At 37.8% G+C, this 24,377-nt stretch overlaps 1 protein-coding gene across 1 annotated transcript in view; it reads right to left on the bottom strand.

Annotated features, from left to right (window-relative positions):
- The window catches only part of Neto2 (neuropilin and tolloid like 2), a 56,411-nt gene that overhangs the window by 22,153 nt on the left and 9,881 nt on the right, over nt 1–24,377 (bottom strand). The window contains exons 2-6 of the mRNA XM_038312931.1: nt 14,772–14,828; nt 11,603–11,746; nt 10,729–10,977; nt 5,285–5,308; nt 5,048–5,175 (exon numbers count right to left, since the gene is read on the bottom strand). Coding sequence (XP_038168859.1) covers nt 5,048–5,175; nt 5,285–5,308; nt 10,729–10,977; nt 11,603–11,746; nt 14,772–14,828 — 602 coding nt within the window. The remainder of the gene's footprint in view (nt 1–5,047; nt 5,176–5,284; nt 5,309–10,728; nt 10,978–11,602; nt 11,747–14,771; nt 14,829–24,377) is intronic.

Below are 24,377 nucleotides of genomic sequence, written 5' to 3'. Positions count from 1 at the left end.
CAGTTCTTTTTTGCATATTAGCTCCTTATCTGAGGTAAAGATTCTCTCCCTTTCTGTAGGATGTGTGCTCTACCAACAGTTTCCTTACCTGTTCAGCAGTGTGTGTTTGTTTGTTTAATGTAGATCCCCTGTTGACACTTGGTGCCTCTTCTTATGCAATTCAATTTCTGGCTTCAAACTATATTGTAGGGCTATAGTGGTAAAGACTGCCTTGTACTACTACAGAGAGGTCAATCAGAACCCAGGAATAAACCAGCAAAACTATGCCCACACCTAACTGACAAAGGAGTCAGAAACTTTCACTGGGGGCAAAAAAAGATAGTCTATTCAATAAATGGTGCTGGTAAAACTGGACCTCTACCTGCCAAAGAATAGAATTAAATTTATATCATCCACATTATACAAAAATCAAAAATTGATCAAAGACCTTAATTTAGAATGTGAAGCACTGAACCTTTCAAATAAGTCATAGGGAAACCTTCTTCAAGACCCTGCAGTGGGCGCAGGAACTTTCCAGGAAGAACTTCAATAGCACAGGAAGAGGCACCGAGTGTCAATAGGGGGTCTACATAAAAACTGGGCTGCACAGCTGAGGAAACTGGTAGAGCACAGTCTACAGACATGCTGATGGACTAGTCTGTCAGCAACTCCTCAACTGATGCTTCTCCTCTCAGATGACTCTAGGGTAGCTGACAATTACAACTAACAAGGACTTTAGGCTTTTACTTACATCTGTTTTTAAAATTATCTTTTACCTTCTTGAAATTTATTATTTTTCTTTTCAAGATGAACATTAGGTCATTAAATTCAAGCTTTCCCCCCCCAAAAATGCATGTATGGTCATAAATAGTCTTAAAGCACTGTTGTAAATGTATCCCACAATTTTTAATATAAGTATTTTAATTACTAAGTTTTATATGTATTTAAACTTCCATCCTGATTTCTTTTGTGCTAAGTAAATTACTAAGAAGCATATGTTCCATTTCCAAACATTTGACTTTGTATATACATTAGTTTAACACAGTTAGTTTAAACTTTCTAATGCTGCAACCCTTTAATACAGTTCCTCATATTGTGGTGACTCACAACCACAAAATTATTTTTGTTGTTACTTCATAACTGTAATTGTGTTACTGTTATGGATTGCAATCTTCATATGCAGGATATCTGTGTTTTCTGATGGTCTTGGGTAACCCTGGCAAAAGGGTCATTTGACCCCCAAAGGGGTTGAGACCTACAGGTTGAAAACTGCTGGTCTAATACATGTATCAATTTTGATAAGTCTAAGCTTAGAAAGAACATATACTGTCCAGATGCTGTTATCAAGATACCAAATGTTGTTTAAAAAACCTTGAGAGCCATAATAATTTTTTTAACCTTGGTCTATTAATTATTGAAGTGAAAATTTAGTTTGTGCTTTGTATACTTTGAAGCCATAATCTGTAAGATTTTTAAATTATGTTTTTCTTGTCAATTAGTAACTCTAGATTCCTATTTTAATAGGCAATATCTACTTTCTTTTGGTATTTTATGGGCATGTCTTACTATTTATTTATTGTGTGACTCATACATTCATGTGCGTGCAGGTACGCTCACTTGTGTGTGGATGTTTAGAGGGTATTTTCCTCTCTCCATCTTATTCTTTGAGGTAGGGTCTCTTGCTAAATCTGTGATTCCCCATTCCAGCTAGAGTAATTGTCTACTGGGATTTGCCTGTTCCTGCCCCTTCCATCCCAGTTCTTGGGTTATAGACATGCCCAGCCTTGCCCTACATGGGTGCCAGGAACCAAACTCAGTTTCCTAAAGCTCACACAGAAAGCACTTTACTCACAGAGGCAACTCCTAGACACATCTCTTAACTTCCTATCTTCAAACGTTTACACAGTTGTCCTATAAATAGGACTTACTTGGATTTTAAATGTTGCACCTAGTTCACTTATCATTTTTAGCCAGAAATCCCCTCAGCTTTGCTTTCATTCTTCATCCAGACATAGAACTTAGTTACCAGCTATTATTTTTCTTACTTTCAAGACATCCATCTCCTTGGGCTTCTATTTTATTAGGGTCAATCTAAATAGCATCAAGCCAGCAAGATAACTCAGTGGGTAAAGACACCACTGTGAAGGCTGAGTTTGATTCCTGGGTCCCAAGAGGAGAAATGAGAGAACTGACTCTAGCATGTTGTCTTCTGTCCTCCACGTGTGCCAAGCACGCATGTGTCTCCTTCACATATATAATAAATAACTACATGTAATCAATAAATGAGTAAATATCCTTTGGAGACCATTTTCCTATTCTCAAGTTGTTTAAATTTTTTCCTGTCTGTGAGCTCTATCTCCACATCATTTAAACATACTTTCTTTTTGGGAGCCACTGTGTTAAGCCTTCCATCAATTTTTGAAAAAATATCTTAAGATACTGCTACACATTCCTATTACTAAATTTCCTCAGTTTAAAAAAATAACCATTCCTTTTATTATTGATGTTCTATACATGTAGTCCTTTAAAAGAATCTATCTGGTAATTTTTCTTTCTAATCTTTCTGTTCCTTCTTGTAGGATACAGTTCTTGGAAATCTAAAACCCAGGAGACTAAACTTCTTTCTCCTTGTTTTGTCTACTTCCACTTCATGATGGACTGTGAGCAGAGGGGTTACTTAGCTGGGATTGGAGAGGTGACCTTCAGTGGCATTTTATGGGTGCAAGCTCCATAGTATGTTTGGCTATTTTGGATGAATTAACTGCCTTATAGTTGTGAGCTCAGGACTAGACTCTTATTAATTTTTGTGATCTGTACTTCCTGGACTGACCAAGCAATATCAATTCATATCCCAAACACAAAGGTAACCTTCTAGGTATGAAATCACAGAATAATGCCAGGCATGGTGGCACATACCTTTAATCCCACCCAGCACTTGGCAGGCAGAGGCAGGTGGATCTCTGAGTTTGAGGTCAGTCTAGTCTAAAGCAAGTTCCAGGACAGCTAGGACTATTAACACAGAGAAACCCTGTCTCAAAAACAAAACAAAACAAAACAAACAAAACCTCACGTCACCAGAAGAAGCCATGAACATGTTTTCTTGGTTCCCTTCACTGCAGTCGTCTCCCTTTGAGAGTTCTGACTGTGTGGGGAATCAGCATAGGACCAAACTAGGCCCTCAGAAGTGGGGGACAGTTGTGTGGCTGGGGCAGTCTGTGGGGCCACTGGCAGTGAGAACAGGATTTATCCCTAGTGTTTGAATGGAGCCCATTCTCTTTGGAGGGATATTTTGCTCAGCCTAAATACGAAGCGGGGTGGGGTGGAGGGCTTGATCCTGTATCAAAATGGACGTGCTAGACTTGTTTGACTCCCCATGGGAGGCCTTACTCTCTCTGAGGGTAGATTGGTCGGGGGAAGGTGAAGGAGCTGGAGTCGTTGGAGGGAGTGGGAACTAGGATGTAAAATGAGAAAAGATTGGTAAAATAAAATAAAATAAAAAACAGTTCTGGCTGTGTAAAAGGCCTCACAATGGTTACACAAGCCCTTATGCGCTCTCTCTCTCTCTCTCTCTCTATCTCTCTCTCTCTCTTTCAGAGTTAGTGTTAAAACCAAACTCCTAGTATGTCCATCCCTGACCCCTCGGCAGTAATGAGTAACTGAAATTGCCAGGGGCATTGTATCAGTTTTATTTTATTGTACTAATATACAGCTGTCTGTTTTCATAAGAATTACTGGTTTTATTTTGAACTTGTATTTGCTTTCTGGGGAATACCTGTAAGTTTTGTCCAATATTTCCAAGTGTTTTTGGTCTATTTTAAAACATTTAAGGCTATTAATCATTTCCATAATTATAAATCTCATTTTTATTTATTTTTTGTGGGAGGGTCAGATCTCACTTATGTAGCCCAGGTTGGTCCCCAAATCATGGTATGTTCTCCCAATTCCTTTTTCTTTTCTTCCTCCTTTACATATGCAAACATCAAGTCTCATTTTATTTCTGTTGATAATCCTAGAAGTACCAATTAAAAATAAAAGCAAAGGTAGTCAGTGATCAACCTCAAAGTCATTGAAAGGCACTCTTTCTCATAGCATGGTTCCATAACAGTGTTCACGATCACAGAGGGCAGCAGTGAGAACGACTGGAGTGAGATTCAATGATGTATTTCAACTTGTATGACCAACCCTTTAAGACACATTAACTTCTTCCAGCCTAAAGGTCCTTGCCAGATAAGGGGAAGACATTTTGTACATATGGTGTGTGTCATGTCGGTACATGTGTAGCCAGTAATTCCTCTCTTGATATTACCTAGTTATTTTTTTGAGACAGGGTTTCTCACTGAACCTTGGAGCTCCCCTTCCTGAGCTAGACCGGCCTCTGGGAGCCCGCCTGTTCCCTCCCTCCTTGTACGGAAGTGACAGATGTGTGTGTGCTACCTCAAAGGGCCCTGGATTATGTGGGTGCTGGGAATCTGAACTCAGGTCCTCATGACTGTACAGCGAGCACTTTACTCACCAAGCCATCTTCCCGGGCACAGAAACAAAACCCTGAAACCAACCAACCAAAACAAACACACAACCAGACCCAACAAGTGGTTGATCAATACTTGTATTCATCACTTAGGAACTCCCACAAATTTTTTAAAAACTGTAATACTCCCAGATTAAAAACCTTAATATGGAGTTGATAAGACGGCTCAGCAGGTAAGATTGCTGTGCAATCCCAATGACCTGAATTTAAACTCCCAGATCCCACATAAAGGTGGAAGGAGAAACCAAGTCCACGAAGTTGTCCTCTGACTTCCAAGGTGTGTTGTGGCACGTATGTCTTTGTGCACACAATACTTAAAAATTAAAGAAGAATCTTAATATATGTATAAAACTTTTAATTGTTTCTATCTCAGTTTATTTAACTGCAAAACCACTATGGTCTTAGTAGGTGCCTAATAGAGGAAATAAAACAACAAAATTTAGAGTCACAAATATTTACATGTACACTCAAACAGTACATTATAGAAATCATGTCTTTTTAGGTCTTTTTCTGAGTAAGTCAACGTACAATAAACAATACCTTAGCTTTTGGGGTGGCTTTAATTGTCCAAATGCAATCAACTGCTTGGCCAGGTTTTGTTTTTTCTTCTTGTTCTACCTGGCTAGAACGTATTATTCCATCAGCTCCTGAGAGCTCAAACTGGCAATCTAGAAAAAAAAAAGAAAAGATATTCAAAGAAAAATAAAACTAATTAAAAATGTCACAGGAAGACAAAAGGTAATATACTAAATAACCTGGGATGGGAATTTAAAATACCTCCAAGGTAAGTAAAGTCTGGATCTGGCAAACAGAAAAGAGAAGAAAGTCATTGGTGCTGAGCTTTCAGACCTAACTTAGATCTAAAGCTTCATTACATCGCATCATTAAGAGGCATTTTTATTGATAGATGCTGCATATCACTAGCCATCTGTGACAATGCCTATGGGTTGACATTTAATGAAAATTTGTACACTTTTTAAAAATTATGCAAGCTTTACTGCTGAAAATATTAACTGTCAAATGTAATAGGTAGTCCATTAACATATGAACAGATGAATAAAATATGGTACATTAATACAATGGAATACTATTAGTCTTTTTTTTTTTTTTTTTTCTCATGGTTTATTTTTTTTTTATAATACTATTAGTCTTAAAAGGAATACATTTCCTTTGTGTTGAGCTATATTAAATGTTTTCTAAAATATTTACTTTAATTAATAGCAGTGATATTTGCAAAATAATATACCCAATGCTACTGAGTTAAAAAATAGTTCATTTTAATAACACAGTCAAATGTTCTTTTTAAATATATTACACAGATGCATATCATTTATTTCTAAGTTAAATAGAAATTACTAATTATAAGACTCCTATATTTGTTTACAGAATATTATTTTAAGGTGTGTTACATTTATTTATGCTCTGCAACAAATATAACTCTGAAAAAACTAATTTACATACATGGTTTACTCCAAGGTAAGAGGGCACTCATTCTTAATACTGTCTTTAATTGAAGATATTTCAGCAAGTTACCAAATGACATATTGGAAAGTGGAGAAATAAACTATTGGCTGAACTCAAATACATTTCAGTGATTTTTCTTTTTAAACTAAAACTAAATTCATCCTTGTTTAAAGAGTCAACTAGTGGACTCCAGTGTCTTTTGCAAGAAAAAAAATCAAAGCAAATTAAAATCTTAAACTATACTGGGGGAAAGCTATAGATCTTTTTGGAAATATTTATTTATTTATTGATCAATTGATTGATTTATAGATAGGGTCTCTTTCAGGCTTGCCTGGAACTCACAAGTTATCTATTACCTGTGCTGTAGTGTGTATAGGCGGGCCTTAAACTCTGTATGTAGTGTATAAATGGAAATATGCCTTTATAATACAGCAAAATAAACACAGCTGCACTTTAGCTCATTGTGTATCACATATTTATTGATATGAGTTTGTTTTTCTAAGTTTAGAGATAAAATACTGGGGGAATCCCTGTCCTACAGAAAAAGGAAATATGACACATTAGAAGAAATAACCTAGGAAACTCAATATAGTCCTGGATTGCTACTGTATAGAAAAGTACTAATTCTTAGGCTTCCTCTATAATTCTGTAAAACAGGATATTATATAATCTTTATGCTACTACTCCATTAGTATAAAATTTAATGTAGGTAGTACCAGAAGACCTATAAGGAACAAAGATAAAATATTCCAGAAATCCCAAGCAGTTTTACCTATAAACGTATAAAAATTTCTCATGATACGGTAAAAAAGCACAAAACAAACAAAACAACTTTCGTTCAAAGTGAGTGTCTTTACATATAAAGTTAGATTAATTTAAGTTAATTAATTAGGGGGTGTGTGTGTGTGTGTCAGAGGACAACTTGCAGAACTCAGCTCTCTCTGCCACCTGTGGGAGTCTGTGGATTAATTCAGTTGCCTGGCCTACGTGCAAATGCTTCTACCTGCTGAGCCATCTTTCCAGCCCTAAATTTGGTTGATTAATATTTTAAAAAGATTATTAAAAATTACATATGTATGTAGAGACCAGAGGTCTACTTGGGTATCTTCCTCTATCATGTTCCAGTTTTTTGTTTTGTTTAACAAGAAACGGATCTCTCATTGAACTTAACAATCGCTCACAGAACTAGAGTCTGAAGTTTTGGCTGGACCAGCATGGGTCAGAGCTGCTAGGATGTCCCTTGGTCTCTGCGTTCCAGTGCTGGGGCTACAGGTGTATGCCACCACACACACAGCTTTGCATTTTTACATGGAAGTGTAGTCCTTCAAGTGCATAGCAAGCAGTTTAATCACTGGAACTTCTTCCCAGACCTTGAAAAGAACACCTTTTACTGTCTATTTTGTTGTTTCAGGTAACTCGTAAAAATGTGATTCATATATATAAGATTTTCTAATAGTATTTCCGACACTAAAATGATTACTTCAGCTAATTTAGGTTGTAAATATTACATGCCTGACCTATTTAAGCAAATCACTTTTTTACACTTTGTTAGAAATGGCTGGTCCAGCTCTGTGAACAAGTTTACAGGGAGACTATCCTTTGTATCACTGAGTCAGCCATTCTTCTTAACTTTGTCATTTTGAGAAAACAAGTTACTACATTTTACCTGTAATAAATCCCAAATAAAACATACCACATTAACTAAGGTTTTTGAGACAGTCTTGCATATAGCCCAGGCTGTGCTATCTGCATTTCTCAACCTCCTGAGTAGCTAGGATCTTAAGTGTGTGGCACCATTCCTAGTTATGCTAACATTTTTTTAATGTACAGTTCAGTGGTTTTAGTATACTTACATAGTTGTACTGTTCAACAATCACCCCTTTTTATTTTCAGAACTAGTTTCCATCATCAGAAAGGAAAGTCTGTACTCATTACAGTGCCATTTTCTACTTTCTATTTCCATAAATTTGCCTACTTGATGTCAGACCACAGTACGAGAATGGAGTTGTGTGATAATTTGGAGTGCCTGTAAGAACTACAAGGAAACAAGAGTCTTGTGACCTCAGTTTCTTCAAAACACAGAATTGTTCTTAGAATGTTCTTTTGCCTTTCTCCCAGGTATAGCAGATAGGAGTGAGTTTGCTTCTGCTGTTGTTATTCATGTGCTTCTATGAAAAGCATGTCTTGGCCAAGTATGGCCTGTCCTTGTAATTGAGTACCTTACTCATGTGATCCTTCCTAACCCTCAGGTATAAACTGTCTGATACTCTGAATAAAATTGGCTATTGCATGAGACTTTAGTCCGCCTCATTTTTAGGAACCCGCTTTCCCAGGTTCATGTTACCAACTAGAGTGGCAAACAACTTTAGATAACTTATATAATTGGAATTAGACAACTGGATTTGCCTTTTGTTTTTAAATAATTTCCCTTAGCACATATCTAATCACCTTGGGGCCCACCTAGTAGAGAGAATATGCTTAGTTCTTCAAGTTGTCTACTACCTCTGCCCATGCACAGTGACAAACATATACACAATAAATGTAACACACCACACAACCCTATCGACTATCAATTCAATGGAAAAACTTATGTTCATATAATTAAGTAAAAGTTGACCAGAAGTGTCAAGATACTGCATGATCCCAACTGTAGCATGACATAGAAATAGAAATGTAAACCAAGAAAGAGGCCAGTGATTGCCAGCAGGTTAGGAGGAAGGAAGGATGTGTAGTGAGTGGAACACAGGAAATTTGAGGCAGTCAACTGCTCTGTATAACAGTGGGTATATGCTATTTATCAAACTCATCAAACATTTAATACCAAGGGGTGAACTATATTGTAAGCTAAAGACTTTGGGTAGTATGATGTGTCCATTGGTTTATAGATTGTACCAAAGAGATACCATTCTTTTGGAAAGATGTGGATATAGGGGACTGGAGGGGCTATCCAATAATTACCCTGCTTAGTTTTGTTGTGATCCTAAATGTGTTATTAAAGTTTATTAGGTGAGTTTTACTGTTTGGAAATACTGTCCTTTCAGATATTAGATAGATGATACACGTGCAGAAAACTTCCATAATGCTTATGATTCAGATACAAGTTGTTTTATTTTTAATGAAAAAAATGCTGGTAATAGAGGTTTTAATGCGTAGCATGAACCAGTTTTGTAAAAACAAACTGAATAAAGAAAATTCATCTTAAGAGGTAACTACCAATTGTTAGCAATGATTTTAAACATAAAATGACAGGATTATAATTATTTTCATTTGGTGTAATTTTTCAACTAAATTTCTTCCATAAAAAACAAAAACAAAAAGATTATAACATCTCGCTGCACAAGGTTGTCTTCTCATTCTGTTATGTTTGCAAACTCCTTGGGCACAATAACATACCAATTTCTGAGCTTTGCCGCATTAGAGAACATGTACTTTTCACCGGATAGGGCTTTAGAGGTTCTCACAGAGCATTTGATCAGCGTTTTTACCTACAAAGGTGTAGCTAAGATGATGCATAGGCTGACAGTGTAGTAGTGCCCAGATATATCCACATCCAAATCCCTGTGAATTTTACTATATATGGTTATTAAAAAGAGTGACTATTACATTACAACAGAAAATACATTAATAAGAATTTTAGGAAGACTGAGTCTGAAGAGGATGGATCATCGATTAGAGCAACTTCCTGCTCTTTGCAGGGAGAACTGGAGTTTAGTTCCCAGAACCCATAAGGCAGCTCACAACCACCTGTAGCTAGCTTCATGGGACATGATGCCCTCTTCTGGTCTCTGTGGGCACACACACGCAGAGTAGATGCGCGCGCGCGTGTGCGCACACACACACCCACACCCCATATACAAATAAAAAAGAAAAAGAATATTAAGAAAAGCTGTGAAGTCAGAAGTTAGAGGAATATGGTCACAAACACAGAAATGCTGGGATAGTCTTCCAGACAATGGAAGAACTAAAGAACAGATCTAATGGGGTGTGGTGGTGCACGCCTTTAATCTCAACAGAGACAGGCAGAGTTTGAGGCTAACATGGTCTACATAGAGAGTTTGAGGACAGCTTAGGGGTACATAAAGGCTGTCTCAATCTCCCACCTGTACCCCCAAACAAAATAAGATTTGTTCTTTGAGCTAGGCTTTACTGAATTTTGGAATTTTTGGCTTCTAGATCTACAACTCGTATTTCTCTTTCCTTAAGTTACCAGATGTGTATAAACTAGTTATATCAGATCCAGGAGGTGAATTCAGAATGTATACTGACGTATACCTATGTCTCAGGTACAACTTCATGCTTCAATGTTATAGCTACTGAGTGGTAGAGAAAAGACAAACCAGATCTAGCCCGCTTAAATGCAGGTGCAGGAGTATTTCTATTGTTAAGTAGTTTCTAAAGTAATTATAATAAATTCAATTAAAAATATCTGCCTTTGTGGGAACTGTTAAAAGACAGTGGATTCAATTATTTAAAGGTATATATTTATTTTGATGTTATTGGTCTTAGATGTGTGCCCTAAAAGGTATTTAAGAAGAAAACGCAACTTTGCCTGATCTACCACAGAATTAGACTGGGATGTGGTCTACTGCTCCCTATTTTAAAAAGTTTTTACTTGTTCCTAGACTGATTTTCTTTTGACTTTGACAATTTCTTTAGTCTTAATCCGATTACCTTGATCAAATTATCATTTTCTAACCTTAAGATTCTAGTCAAATACTGAAAGGTAACTTATTTTTTAAGAACACTTAATTTGTTACCTGGGATGAATGAGTATTTTGCCCGAAATCCTAGTCCTTCAAGTTCTTCATCAGAACTAAATTTAATCCACATGAATCTTCCTGTTGACCTAATTAACGAAGGGCTTTTCATGCCACAGTAACGATCTATGAGAGGTGAGAAACCAAATGGCCCATCTCGAACTTCCAAGTGATCAAAGCGACATTCAAATGATGGCTCTATATAATAGCGTTCGTCAAACGACAGCTCTATCCGTTGACGAGGAGCAGCTATAAAGTAGGAGTAAGCAAACAGGGCAGCATGAACAAGATATACACGTGTAGACAAGCAAATCAGTCACGTCAGTGCTTCACATCTGAGAGTCTCACTGAAAAACTGCGTATGCAAAAGCTGTAAGAAAAGCTCTTCGCAGGGATACCATGCTATGCTGTAGAGTTATAGTAACATTTCCTGTGGTGTATGTCATTACTTTAGGTTAAATATATTTGATTGACTAAAATTAGAAGAAGTGAAAGGCTAATTCTTGCTTACTTTAAAAACAATGTACAGTGTGTCATGTGTGATACAGAAGAGACAGCAAGGCGCTCAGCACGAACAGAAGCCCAGCAGGGAACGCTGGTGATTTACGTCCTTATCAGGGAGTTTCTCAGACACAGCGATGCACATAGTTTTAACTATAGTTTAAACAAGTACAAGATTTCTCATTAAAAATTAACTATTATTTTGTTAATGTATTTGATATTTACAATATTTATCTTTATTATAATTTAATTGACAAACATATTTAAAAATTTGTCCTAACTGGTTTAAATAGGGGGCATTTAGCTAATGTCCTCAGTTTTATAGTGAAATAGGAAGTTTATCCAAGAAAAACACCAACATTTGGTTAAATACCTTCCAAAAATATAGATACACTCCTTGTTTGGTGGATATGAGTCAGGATAATTTGGTGAAGCAAAATGACCTCCATTGCTGGTGCGAACCCAAATGCCACACTGGGTTGGCAGGAATGTGCTTGATTCCAATGTTCTGGTCCATCTTGAAGGGAATTTTAAATATCATTACAGCAAAATATAAAAGCATTCTTTCTCTCCCCTCAATACCCTAAACAATTGCCTACTCAGTGTGCATAGATACTCCACGAGAACCACTGACAAATTTAGTATAACCAACTGATCACAGCAAGAAGGTGGAAGAAAGCTTTTCTATATTTACTTATTTTAAGGCTTGATGGTAAAGGATACGTTTGCCACAAAAAGGCACCTGCCACCAAGTCTGACAACCCGAGTTTGATTCTTGATAGCCATAGATCGGAAGAACAGAAACATGAGCTGTCCTCTGACCTCCACAACCCATATAGTTTCACACCATTACTTTGGTGAAAGTAAAGCAAGATTAATGGACTGGGACAAACCAGGTGCAGCTGAGGGTGAGAACAGCAATTGAAAATTGAGAGGCTGGTGAATGTTAATGAACTCACTGAACAGTCCAAGCTTTCTCCCCACTTGGTCTGGTTGGAAGCAACAGAACTCTGACAAGGCAAACAGAGATTTATATTTGGGAACAGCCAATCTATATAAGAAAGGGTTAATCATGCAGATCATAGAGTCCCAAATGTCTGTTCAAATACCAGATGAGAGCCACGGTAAACCCTCCTACCCATACCTATAGACAACTCATGGTCAGCTTTTTCAGTGCCCCCATTAAAATATTAAGTATATATGCAAGGACAACCAGGAATTTGAAGAAAGCTTCTGGTATGAAAAACATGTTGGACACATGGCATAAAGCAAACCTGAGTAAATAAAGCTCATGCAAGAAAATGAAAACAAACAATAAACCCAAGGTTATCAACCAACGAGTAACAACAGGGGTTTCATGCAATTTCTCCAGAGACCAGAAAAACAATACAGTCATAAACAAAAACAAAAAACATTTTTTTTAAAAAATAGAAGCAGCTCCACCAAACAGAGAAAAATCAAAGCGTGAGAAAGTTTAGAGCAGAGGTCTGATTCCATAGGCGTGTGTTGAGTTTTACTGGAACATATCAATAACCCTTCAACTGCTCATTTTGGTTGCTTTCACACAACAAAAGAACTGGGTAACTGTTTCAGATACAGGCTCATAGAAGCTTAAATATTTATTAGCTCTTTCCATAAAAAGTTATGTAATTGTTAGTTTATGGAATAAAAATTGAGGAAATCTCCCCAGATTGAAATAAAATATGTGTGAAAATATAAATTAAATATATATTGAATTCATTATGTTGAATTCATAATGAACTCAGCACTTTGTATGTTAACTTTAAAAAACAGCAATACAAACCCAAAAAGGCTGTAGAATATAATAGGGAATTTCCCTAAACACTAAAGAAAATGAAGGGAGGAATTTTTTATTATTAATTAATCAATTAATTTTTCCCCAGTCCAATCAGTTTCCTTTCCTCTTTCCTCCTTCTCCCCCTTCAGTCCCATCCTGTCACACCCGCCCCAACATCGACCTCTTTTCTCCTCCTTCCTGGATGAGGAAATTTTAGAAACTAGAACAAACAACCAAAAATATTTCTAAACCTAAAAGGAGACAAATTTGTATTGAAAATTTTGATGAGTGGTTTAAATGGCTGATTTTTTGCGTTCTTCTCCTTCCGCCCCTTTTCTGAAAAAAAAAATTTATTATTATTTAATTTATTTTTGGGAAGAAGGGTTTTTCTTGTGTAGCTCTGGCTTGGCCCCTGGAACTCACCTTTGTAGACGCAGGTTCGGGTTTTGAATTTAGAGATCTCTACCTCTGCCTCCCAAATTGCGGGGGTAAAGGAATCGACCGACACACCAACGCAGTCATAAAACTATGTTTGTTGGCTAACTCTTCATACTATAATTTTGCTATGATGATGAATCATAATCCACAATAATGCAAAATATTTTTTGGGGAGACTAGAGGCTTGCCAAAGAATCTTGACCCACTGGTGAGAACCACTGATTTAGAGAATTAAAGTTCATGTTTTGCAAGATGATGGCATGACTCAGAGAGTGGTAGGAGAGAACCCCACTTCCCAATGTTATCCAGCTCTACAGATGTGTACTGTAGCATATGTGTGTCTACCTTTCCCCACACAAATATAAACAAAGTTTAAAATAGTCGTGGTTTTCATAAAGCAGGAAACAGGAAGAATAGAATGAAAAGCAATTTTTTCCAATTGTTTATATAGTTTGATTTTTTTTATCATGTGAACATATAACTTTGATAAAAATAAAAAATAAATTGTACAGAAAAATGTACTAACTCTAACATGAAAATTTGCTTTAAAAAAATCACAGTAGCTATTCTTCAAAGTCAGACAGTACAACAGGACCAAAGGCTTTGAAGACTGTACTGAAAGACTTTTCTTATTCACACTAGAAAAGACTTTTTTATTCTTCTTAGTGATAAAACTGTAAATTTCATTTAAATTTTGGGTATAATTAACAGTGTATTAAAAGTTATTAGCGATGCTGGCTTTTTAAAAAGCTTATCAGGGCAAACTTTGTGCAGACAATTTAATAGCTGATTCTGGTTAAGTTGAGATCCATAGGTTAATAGAATGCTTTTGGTCATTGAAATGATTAAGAGGAATGTGTTGTTTTAGTATTTTTTTATCAACTAAGCCAGGGTCATCTACGAGGGCACCTCAGTTGTTTGTGGGGCATTTTCTTGACTAATGATTGATGTCAGATGGTTCAGCTCACTGGGTAGGGCCACCGTGGGCAGTTGATTCTGGGTCCTGTAAGAAAGCAGATTGAGCAAGCCTGGGAGAGTAAGCCAGTAAGCAGCACTCCTCCATGGCCTTGCATCAGCTCCTGCCTCCAGGATCCTGCCCTAACTCCTGCTCTGACTTCCCCTGATGATGCATTGTAATGTGAAACTGTAAGCCAAATAAATCTTTTCCTCTCCCAAACTGTTTTGGTCATGGTAAATTTTATCACAGTAATAGAGAGAAAAACTAAAACAAAGGATTATGAAAGAGCATCCAAAAGTTGTAATTCTTTCAAACTGTAAACATACCATGTACCTCTCCATACTTTACCTTGGGTCTTTTGGGCCACAGCAATCCCTTCCACTACAAGTACTGTTATTAGCAACACTAGAGAAAGAACAGAAAAGAATTAGTTAAAAAGTCGCATTAATTTTACATTTTACTACGCCTCTAAGGAAACTCTAATGACAATAAAGGGTTAATGACTAAAATCACTGTTTTAGATGGGTACTGTTACAGAGGCCACGTTGGCCTTGAACTCAAAATCTGGCTTCCATTTATCTCCCCCGTGCTAGGGGATTATAAACATGTGCACATACTGCTTAAAATCGCCATTTCTTACCAACATTCACACTGAGTCTTTGAGATATGAAATGCTGTGTCCTTGGGCTAGTGAGAGGGCCGGCTGTTCGAGTAAGGGTGCTTGCCATTGAGCCTAAACACCTGAGTTTGATCTTTGGAATCTATAAGTGAAAGAACGACTCTGAAAGTTGTGTCTGACCTCCCATGGGTACCACCGTGGGAATTTGTAAAAGCTCAAACATGCGAATATTCATGAGCACACATACATATTCACAATCTAAATAAATGTTATATTCTGATTTACTATTTGACTCCAAAACAACCAAAGAAAAGATGTAACTGATTTTGTACTTTATATATAAAAAGTAATGAATACCATGTGCTGTTAAAAACATTTTTTTCAACATGAAAACAAGCCCACATATATGTGTTGTGCAGGCTTTTGCTAAGCCTAACCTCTTCATTTACTCTACCTGAAGTGTGTTTATGCATTTGGTCAGCTGTGCAGTGTGCTATGCCAAAGCTCAAGTGGCTCACCTGACTTCTAGAAGTCCACTGACACTGCTACTGTGCATCACTGTGCTGTGCTTTTGCTGTAACGGGAAGCCATATTAGACACTAAAGCTATTTCACTCCTCACCCCGAACGTTTGAGACCCAAACAACAATATATACCTTTTTTTTGTGTTTTGGTGATTTTCAAAGACATTTTTTTATGAATGGCACCTTCTTCCATTCAATAGAAAACGTGCTACCAGGCTGCCCCAAACTACCAGTTTGGTAGATAGACATTTAGTTAATAGCATTTATCTCCTTCTAAGAAGGCAAAGGTATGGCTACAAAATTAAGCAAAATGCCTAACAGTAAGGACTTCAGGAGATGGGTGACTATAGGAGTTTAGGTTTCTGTCTTATATTACTGTACTAGCTGTGAGGACTTTTTAAGCTTCATTTTAGTTATCTGCAAAATCCAGACGATGTACTAATATGATGGGACCAGTCTCAATGGTGTGCATATCATATCGTATGTACCAAGTATTCTGCTAAGTAAATGGTAGATACTGGGAAAGTTATCATCTTCCTAGAGTCAACTGTCAAAGACTACCTGAAATACAGGTGAAAAGAGAGGTTTAGAGACGGCATAATGGAAACACAGAGAAGGGAACTGGTATTCATTCTTTTGGAGATAAAAGGGCAGAGTGAGGAAAACATCTGGAAGTGAGGTATATAGTGACAGACCTAATTGGACTTGAACTCCTGAGAAAGAAATATGGTAGCATAGCAGGTTAGAAAAAAGAAAGATAAGACTGAAGAGTAAAAACTCTTAAATACCATTTGATGAATTTATACTTTCAATTACAATTTTTAAAAAGCACTCAAGACTTCTGTTTGTTTATTGTGGTGTTAGGGAATGAACCCACAGCGCTGTGGCAGGCTAGCCCAGGTGCAGTACTATTTAGATACATTTCTAGTTACTCACTATAGGATTTTATTTTTTAATTTTTTTGTAGACAGGATTATACTACATAGTCTTGGTTGGCCTGGAACTGCTAGGTGGCCTAGAATTCAGAGATCTGCTGGGATTAAAGGTGTGCACCACCAAACCCAGTCACTCACTATTGTTTTTTAAACCAAGAGAGTATATTACCACTTCTTTCAGACCAATACTCACTAATGGTTGTCTGGAGGCTAAACTTATGAAAAAATCTTTTGCGAAGTAATGGTGATATACTGAAGCAGAGAAGTCTGTGGAATTGGAGAGACTAATGACATGCTTAAGACATAGTGAACTGCAATTTATAACTTACAAGATGTTAGGGAGAGGGAAATAGAGTGATTGACGACTTTGCCAAGTGACACACACACAGAGGAAGTAACAGCACAGGTTTGCTTAATAGCATATCTTCAGTGTCTATTAACAAGACTATCAATGTGCAAAGATACAGTTCTTGTCACTTAGTTTACATCTTAAAATCTAAGCATTTGACCTCTTCATCCTTGGTTTCTTGAATCCTTATTAACCTTTGTCTCCTTTAACTATATTGACTGCCTTTCCTTTTTCAATGACTTTTTTTTTTAATGAATGGTGCTTTCTTCCATTCAGTGGAAAGCATACTACCAGTCTGCCTGGAACAAGTATTGAACTTTTAATTAGAACAGAAAAACCACTGTAGGCTTTGTTTGATTAAAGACTCCATGTCAGAATGAACAATTCTTTTGTTTTTCTTTTAAATTTCTGTTTTAGGGTGTTGTGGGAGCATGTCTTAATCCCAGAAATCAAGAGGCAGAGGATTTTAGTGAATTCTAGGACATGCCAGGGCTACATAGTGAAATCCTATCTCAAAACAAAACACTTCCATCTTTATACTGGAACTGAGTTAGAGGAAGAGAACCTTGAACTTAAAAACAATAACCACAACAAAATTAAGAGATTTATGATAAAAAAATCCCATAATCCCCAAACATTAGGAATCTGAAGTTCAGGAAATGCAGCATTCCTTTATGTTGATTATCCTCTCAGAGGAACCCAGCTCCCATGGTGTGTCATTTAGATGACACACAACTGCCTCCGATACATTTTGTTCAGGTTCTTTATTCTAGAATCACAGGTAAACTATCAGTTTTCACATTTATAACTCATAGCTTTAAAGTAAGTGACACCAAGCAAGCAGAAAGGATAGAAACAAGAAACATGGGCTGGAGGTGGCCTCGGGGTGTAACAGCACATAGTACAAACTATGATAAAAAAGTGTGTCAGAAAACTAAAAGCATAGTAAGCAATAAAAACTCACACATATAAAATAAATTTAAAACAATGGTTTTGGGATAGTATATTAACTATAGAAATAGCTGGGTGGCAGTGGCACATGCCTTTAATTCCAGCACTTGGTGCTGGTGGATCTCTGTGAGTTCGAGGCCAGCTGTTTACCAGAGTGAGTTCTAGGACAGCCAGGGCTATACAGAGAAACACTGTCCTTGAAAAACAAAAGCCAACTCCACCAAACCAAACCAAATGGGTGTGTGTGAATAATTTAATAAAGACAGAAACAAATGTTTTTATTTTGCACACTTTATTAAAATATGTAATATACAAATTTATTGTATATACACATGGAAAAATTGGTTGTATCATCAGAAATATATACCAAATAAAAAACCACAAAATTCAGCTTTATATATTAATATTAAACAATGTATATTTGGGGGTGCAGTAATGACTCTGAAGTAAAAGCGCTGCTGTTTCCTCCAGAAGACTAGATATTGCAGCACTCAAAGCCAGTGACTCAAAACTCTGTAACTACAGCTCTAGGGACCCCACATCTTCTTACAGCTTACAGCTTCCTTGGACATCTTCATAGATGTGCTCTCTCTCTCTCTCTCTCTCTCTCTCTCTCTCTCTCTCTCCTCTCTCTCTCGTGTCTGTCCTCGTCTCTGTCTCTCTCTCTCTTCTCAACACGCACTCTAAAAAATGTAGTTCTTAATGAAGATGAAAAATATTGCTAGGAAAAATTTTAAGGCAAAAAAAAGAGACAATCGTGTAGTTGGCAAACTGGGGATACAGAGCCATTGGCATAAACTTAGTGTGATTCAAAGGAATGAAGAGCTTGGTTAAAATAAAGCTCTTGACCAAGTTCTCATGCTGGCCCAAGTGTTCATTACAGACTGGCTGATATTTAAAGCTTAAGGCTGGGTGGGGTGGGTGTACACCTGTGGTAGTTTGAATGTAACTGGCTCCCATAAACTCATAAGGAGTGGTACTATCAGGAGGTGTGATGGCTTAAATCACAAACAATCCCACACCAGTTTGGAATTATGATTAATAGAATGGTTATTATTTAAAGGGGAAAAACTTACAGATCACCGTCCCAGACAACAGCCCTCTGCGCAATCAGGAAGGGAGCCTAGTCGTCCGAAGGGGAGCCGGAAGTCAGAGAGAGAGCGCGCGGAGGGAAGTGGCCGCATTTTTAAAAAGAGAGACCACGCCCCAATGGGCTGGTATCTCAGCAGCTATTGGCTGAAGGAGCAGAAGGAGCTCCCGCAACAGAGGTGTGGCTTTACTGGTGGAGGTATGGCCTTGTTGAGGAAGTATGTTACTGTGGAAGCAGGGTTTTGAGGTCTCATACATGCTCAAAGCCATCCCAGTTGAGACAGACCACTTCCTGCTGCCTGTGATTCTCCAGCACCATGTCCTGCCTGTGAGTTGCCTTGACGATAACAGACTAAACCTCTGAACTGTAGGCAGCTTAAATAAAACAAATAAAATAAAAATAAAAACAAAGGTAAAAAAGAAAACATAGTTTACTGTAGGTCATATAGCTCATTGGTTAGATTTGTTTTATCTTGGCAGCTGAAAATAGGAATATGACTAGGCATGAGACCCCAAAAGTTTAGCTTGTCATTTTTCCGTGAAAAATGTGACATCAACACATCCCTCTGTTAGCAAATTGTTATCAGACTTCATTTCTATTGCTAGCTAGTCATCTGGACCTCTTCTTGGAGCCAGCTGCCAGTGAGGGCATCTAGATACCTGTTAGAATCTCCAAAATCTCTTGGGTTAATTGGGTTCTGGTTTCTTGTTGGGATGAATTCAAAGTCTTAAAGGTTTTAACTTACCCTGAGTCTGGTTGTATCTCTTGTAATACCTGTTAAAACAGCTTATGATACATTTAAAGAGAAGCCAAACGTCTTCCTTGTATGAAGAGAACCACTGAAAGTGGTAGGGCAGAACACAAGAGGGAACCAGTGCCAGATACGATTTAGCCACCTTTAAGAGTTTGAAAGTTTCCAATTCAATCTGCCCCAAAGTATCCAGGTACAACTCGAGGTACATATAACAGAAATGACACCGCCCCATGCAACAAGGACCATTATTTAGGAGTATATGAGCACAGGAGTCCAAAGGGCTCTGGTGGGCCTAATGGTCTTGGGTAGTGAAACTGGTGGCTGTGTTAACAGCACAGGAGGGGTCAGTGTGATGACTGGGTAAAAGCACTTTCCAAATAATGCTGAATTCCTTCCTCAGAACAGACTCCTTAGAGTTGTCCTCTGATCTCAATTTGTATATGTAAAACACACACACATACACAATAGTAAGAAAAATTAAAAACTCAGAATGGAAAAAGTTTTCAATTATGAATTCATTCTAGGTGGTACCAATTTCTAGCAAAGATGCCAGTATTTTTCCATGTCCAGGATAATTCCTCTTAGTAAACCATACCTTAGGAATGTCCACAGTTGTTATCCTTATAACTTAGGGTTGGCATCATGGTAACTACCTCTAAAATAATTTTTAAAAGTTTCTCTCTACACTGTGTTATTTAGCCTGGGAACAACAGACTATTTTTAAGATGGCAAAAGGCATAGCCAGATATCCAAGAGGTAGGTACCTCCAATCTCTAACTGCCAAGTTCTGTTCTCATAGCTCAAATGAAAATAATCCCAACAGGGGCACAAGAAAGCCCTGACATGTGGGTTTCTTGTTTTTTTTTGTTTTTTTTTTGGTTTTTTTTTTTTTTTTTTGGTTAAGATGACTTTCAGTGGGAGGGAGGTAAGAAGAAAGAAGCACCAAGTCACTGAGGAAGAAACCTTGGTAGTAATTCATTTGGCTTGTGGGTGATGGGAGGGAGAAAGGTTTTCCAGGTGACCAGTCCAAGTGAGAAGGCTCCTGTTGGTAACAATGAAGTTTAGTTTTGTGAGTAGCTTCCTCCCCGCCATCAGCTCAGGATACAAAGTTAAATCTAGAGTAAGAAAAAACGCTAAGGAAGAAACTTCACAGATCTTATTAAGAGAATTTATTCTTAAGTGTCTCAGGACAGGACACTGTAGAACAGGCATCAGTGAAGTTGCAAACTCATACCAAAGTTTTCAGTAGGGGTGTGATGGCATGTCTGGTATTCCACTAAATTTCTGTTCACAGCCAAGATCTGGGAGGTAGATAATGGTCATCTGTGCAGGGCATAAGGGATGGCTAGGATAGGCAGAACAGTAATGAAAGTCACTATTATATTTCAATGTCAGAGAAGCTGAGTGGAGAATATGTAAGTATCAGGGAGATGCTAGGGCAGTGGTTCTCAATTTTCTTAGTGCTGCGATCCTTTAATACAGTTCCTCATGTTGTGGTGACCCCCAAACATAAAATTATTTGGTTGCTACTTTAAGACTGTAATTTTGCTACTGTTATGAATTATAAGAATCTGATATGCAGGATATTTGATATGTAACCTCCAAAGGGTTGTGACCCACAGGTTAAGAACTGCTGTGCTAGAGGCTGTTTATGATTTCATCTCATGGTGGATCAAACTAGCACAGGTAGTTGAAGACATTTAGAGAAAAATGTTAGCAAGAAGATTGAAGAACTGAAATGAATGTCAATCAATGTGATAACAAAGAGACATTGGTGTTATAGGACTATGAAGGACTACTTCATGGGGAAGTAGCATAAAGAAAATCTAAGTTTTCAGCTAGATGCAAATTCATTTTGAAGTTGTGCTGTTCTTGTCCTGGTTCTTGGGAGAAGATGCTTTCTCAGATGTCATTTTATTTCTTTGGAATGTAAGCTTTCTTTTTAACTTGATTTTGATACTAGGGCAGGAGTTGAGGTCCATTAGCTGAGAATGAGAGGGTCAGGAAATCTCTGTAAATGACACAACCCTAGAAAATGAACCCCTATGCCATACCTTTTAATTTAGCTGTGATGTGGGGTTCCCCTGTGTATGTTGTGAATATGTTTTATTACCACTGGTTAATAAAGAATCTGCTTTGGTCTGTGGCAGGGAAGAATACAGTAAGGTAGAAAATCCAAGCAGAGACAGAGGAGGAAAGAAGGTGGAGTCAGGCAGATGCCATGTAGCTGCTGAAGAAGAAGCCAGAATCTTACCAGTAAGCCACAGCCTTGTGTCAATACATAGATTAATAAAAATGGGTTAATTTAAGATGTACTAGCTAGTAATATGCCTGAATCATTGGCCAAACAGTGTTGTAATTCATATAGTCTCTGTGTGATTATTCAGGTCTGGGTAGCTGGGAAATGAACACAGTCTCTACTTACATAGCTGTACACGGGTTGAAAAAAGCTTCTATAGAAGGAAAGAAATAGGTTAATTAATAGTACTTGAAAGAGTCCCTTTAGTGGGACTAGAAGGGAGCTGAGGTAGTACATTTCTAATAAACTCTCCAGGCTTCAGGATGTAAGAGCGAGCTTTGTATACTGGGGGCATGCAGTTGAAGGAATCTTTAACAAAGGTAGCAATACACTATAGGATGTCAAGCAACCCTTTGTAGCAATGCACTTATCCTCTAATAAGCACAGGCTGGTGAAGTGCTTTGTCTAATGCTTAGATGCTAAGTGCTTTGTTCAGCCAGTAATGATCTCAAAAAGAGATAAAAATGTCTTCCTATAGGAGTGGAAGGTTGAGGGAAAATAAGGGAAGGAACCTTGGGTAATGACAGACTAAATATCTCACAAATTCTTACCAACTAGGTATTTATTTCTCCAATGGTCTGTGCAATGTATCTAGACAACTGGGTATATTAAGTACAATGGAGATACTGATGGGCTGATTTTACAACTGGAATAATTTGTCTAGTATAATGAATCCTTTCATCACTACAAAGTTCTTAGGGGATCCTCCTGGTAAATATTTCCCATGTTCTAGACTAGTGGTAAGGGAAAGCTTCAGCTCAAGATGAAACCATGCCAGCTATATACCAGTATCCTGTGAAGTGGTACAGCAAATAAACCTTGTCAGGCTTCCAATGATCATTAGACAGTTGAGAGATGACCCTAGAAGCATGATTTGGCTTTCCAGGGCTGTACCAGGGACATATTTACAGTCAATATATCTCATAAGCAGTGATGAGTGAGGGCTTTCAATAATATTCCTTTTCCTCTTTGACCACTTTGCCAATATTCTAGGAAGTCAAGACACAAAGGAAAAAATTGTGCAGGATGGGATGCCAGTTCAAACCCATTCAAAGATATCTTTTTTATATCAAATAATGCTCCTGTCAACCCCCATTCCCAACCATTCCCCACTCCTGGTCATGTAGAAAATATTAGTTGGTTGCACAAACCTAAGGTTGAGGAGGACACAGGGCAGCTTATATAGGCTACGACATTAATATGCTTGCTTCTTAGAAGAGAGTTTTTATTTGAACTCTTGGAACCTGAGTGACATGAGGGGGCAAGGATATGGCCCTTACTGTCACTGGTAGTCCTATGGAAGTAAACGTCTTCTGGGCTTCTAGAGTAGACCCAGCACACATGTGACCCTTGAAATGTATCTACTGTCTGTATAAAGGTTTCTATAATCAGTGAATGGAGCTTTAGCCTTAGCAAAGGTTCTGGATTCTATAATCTTGTCAAAGGAAACTATAGCAAATCTGATTTGATAATGACTACTGGATCATCTGAGACAAAATCTTTTATAAACTAATTATTGTAGCATGTACTCCACAAAGGAGTTTCTTGTTCATCTAGTCATGGAGAAGTCACGTTGTTAGTGCAAAAAAAGTCAGGAGGAGGCCGGGCGGTGGTGGCGCACGCCTTTAATCCCAGCACTCGGGAGGCAGAGGCAGGCGGATCTCTGAGTTCGAGGCCAGCCTGGTCTACAAGAGCTAGCTCCAGGACAGGCTCTAGAAACTACAGGGAAACCCTGTCTCGAAAAACCAAAAAAAAAAAAAAAAAAAAAAAAGTCAGGACCCAACATGTTTCAACAAGTGACAGTGAGACGAGGTGAGGAGGAAAAGACTTTCCTAGGCGAGCTGCTAGCTGAGTTAGCAGCCAGCATTAGTTAGCTAGTTAGCATTCAGTATAGTGAGAGTTGAAAATAGCTTCGACAGAGGGAGGGATACAGATGACAGAAGATCCTATGAAAACTGTTCAGTGAGGTAGTAGCCTCATATAGACAGGAACACAGTCTTTGGGCCAGTAGGTCTAGCTGCTGTCTGTACTGATCCAATGGTCTGTTTTACCTTTCTAGATCTGAGGTAGGATTCTTAGTGCCTTCCTTTCCTGTGTATAAATATGTGGAAAGAGAGAATGTAACTGGGTGTCTCAGAGTGGGAGCTAATGTCAGTTGCTTCGTGATATCCTCGAAGAACCGTTTTCCATTGTAGAACCACTAAATATGGTAAGGCCAGGAATTTTTCAGTAAATTGTAAAGAGATTAGAGCACCAAAGAAAAGTTTAGTAGCCAGTTCTGGAAAAAAGTAGTAAGTTCTAAAAATTCCTGGAGTTGTCTTTCAGGGCAGGGAAGAGAAGCTAAATGTCTTGAGGGCAGTAAGGATAAGATTCAGATCTTTATGCATCAAGAGCTAACTCCCAAATTTGATAAGGGTTTGACAGAATTGGAGTC

The sequence above is a fragment of the Arvicola amphibius genome, chromosome 15 (genome assembly GCF_903992535.2).
Source record: "Arvicola amphibius chromosome 15, mArvAmp1.2, whole genome shotgun sequence".
NCBI lineage: Eukaryota > Metazoa > Chordata > Mammalia > Rodentia > Cricetidae > Arvicola > Arvicola amphibius.
Note: the sequence above shows the minus strand (reverse complement) of the source record. Positions and strands in the feature narration are given on the sequence as shown.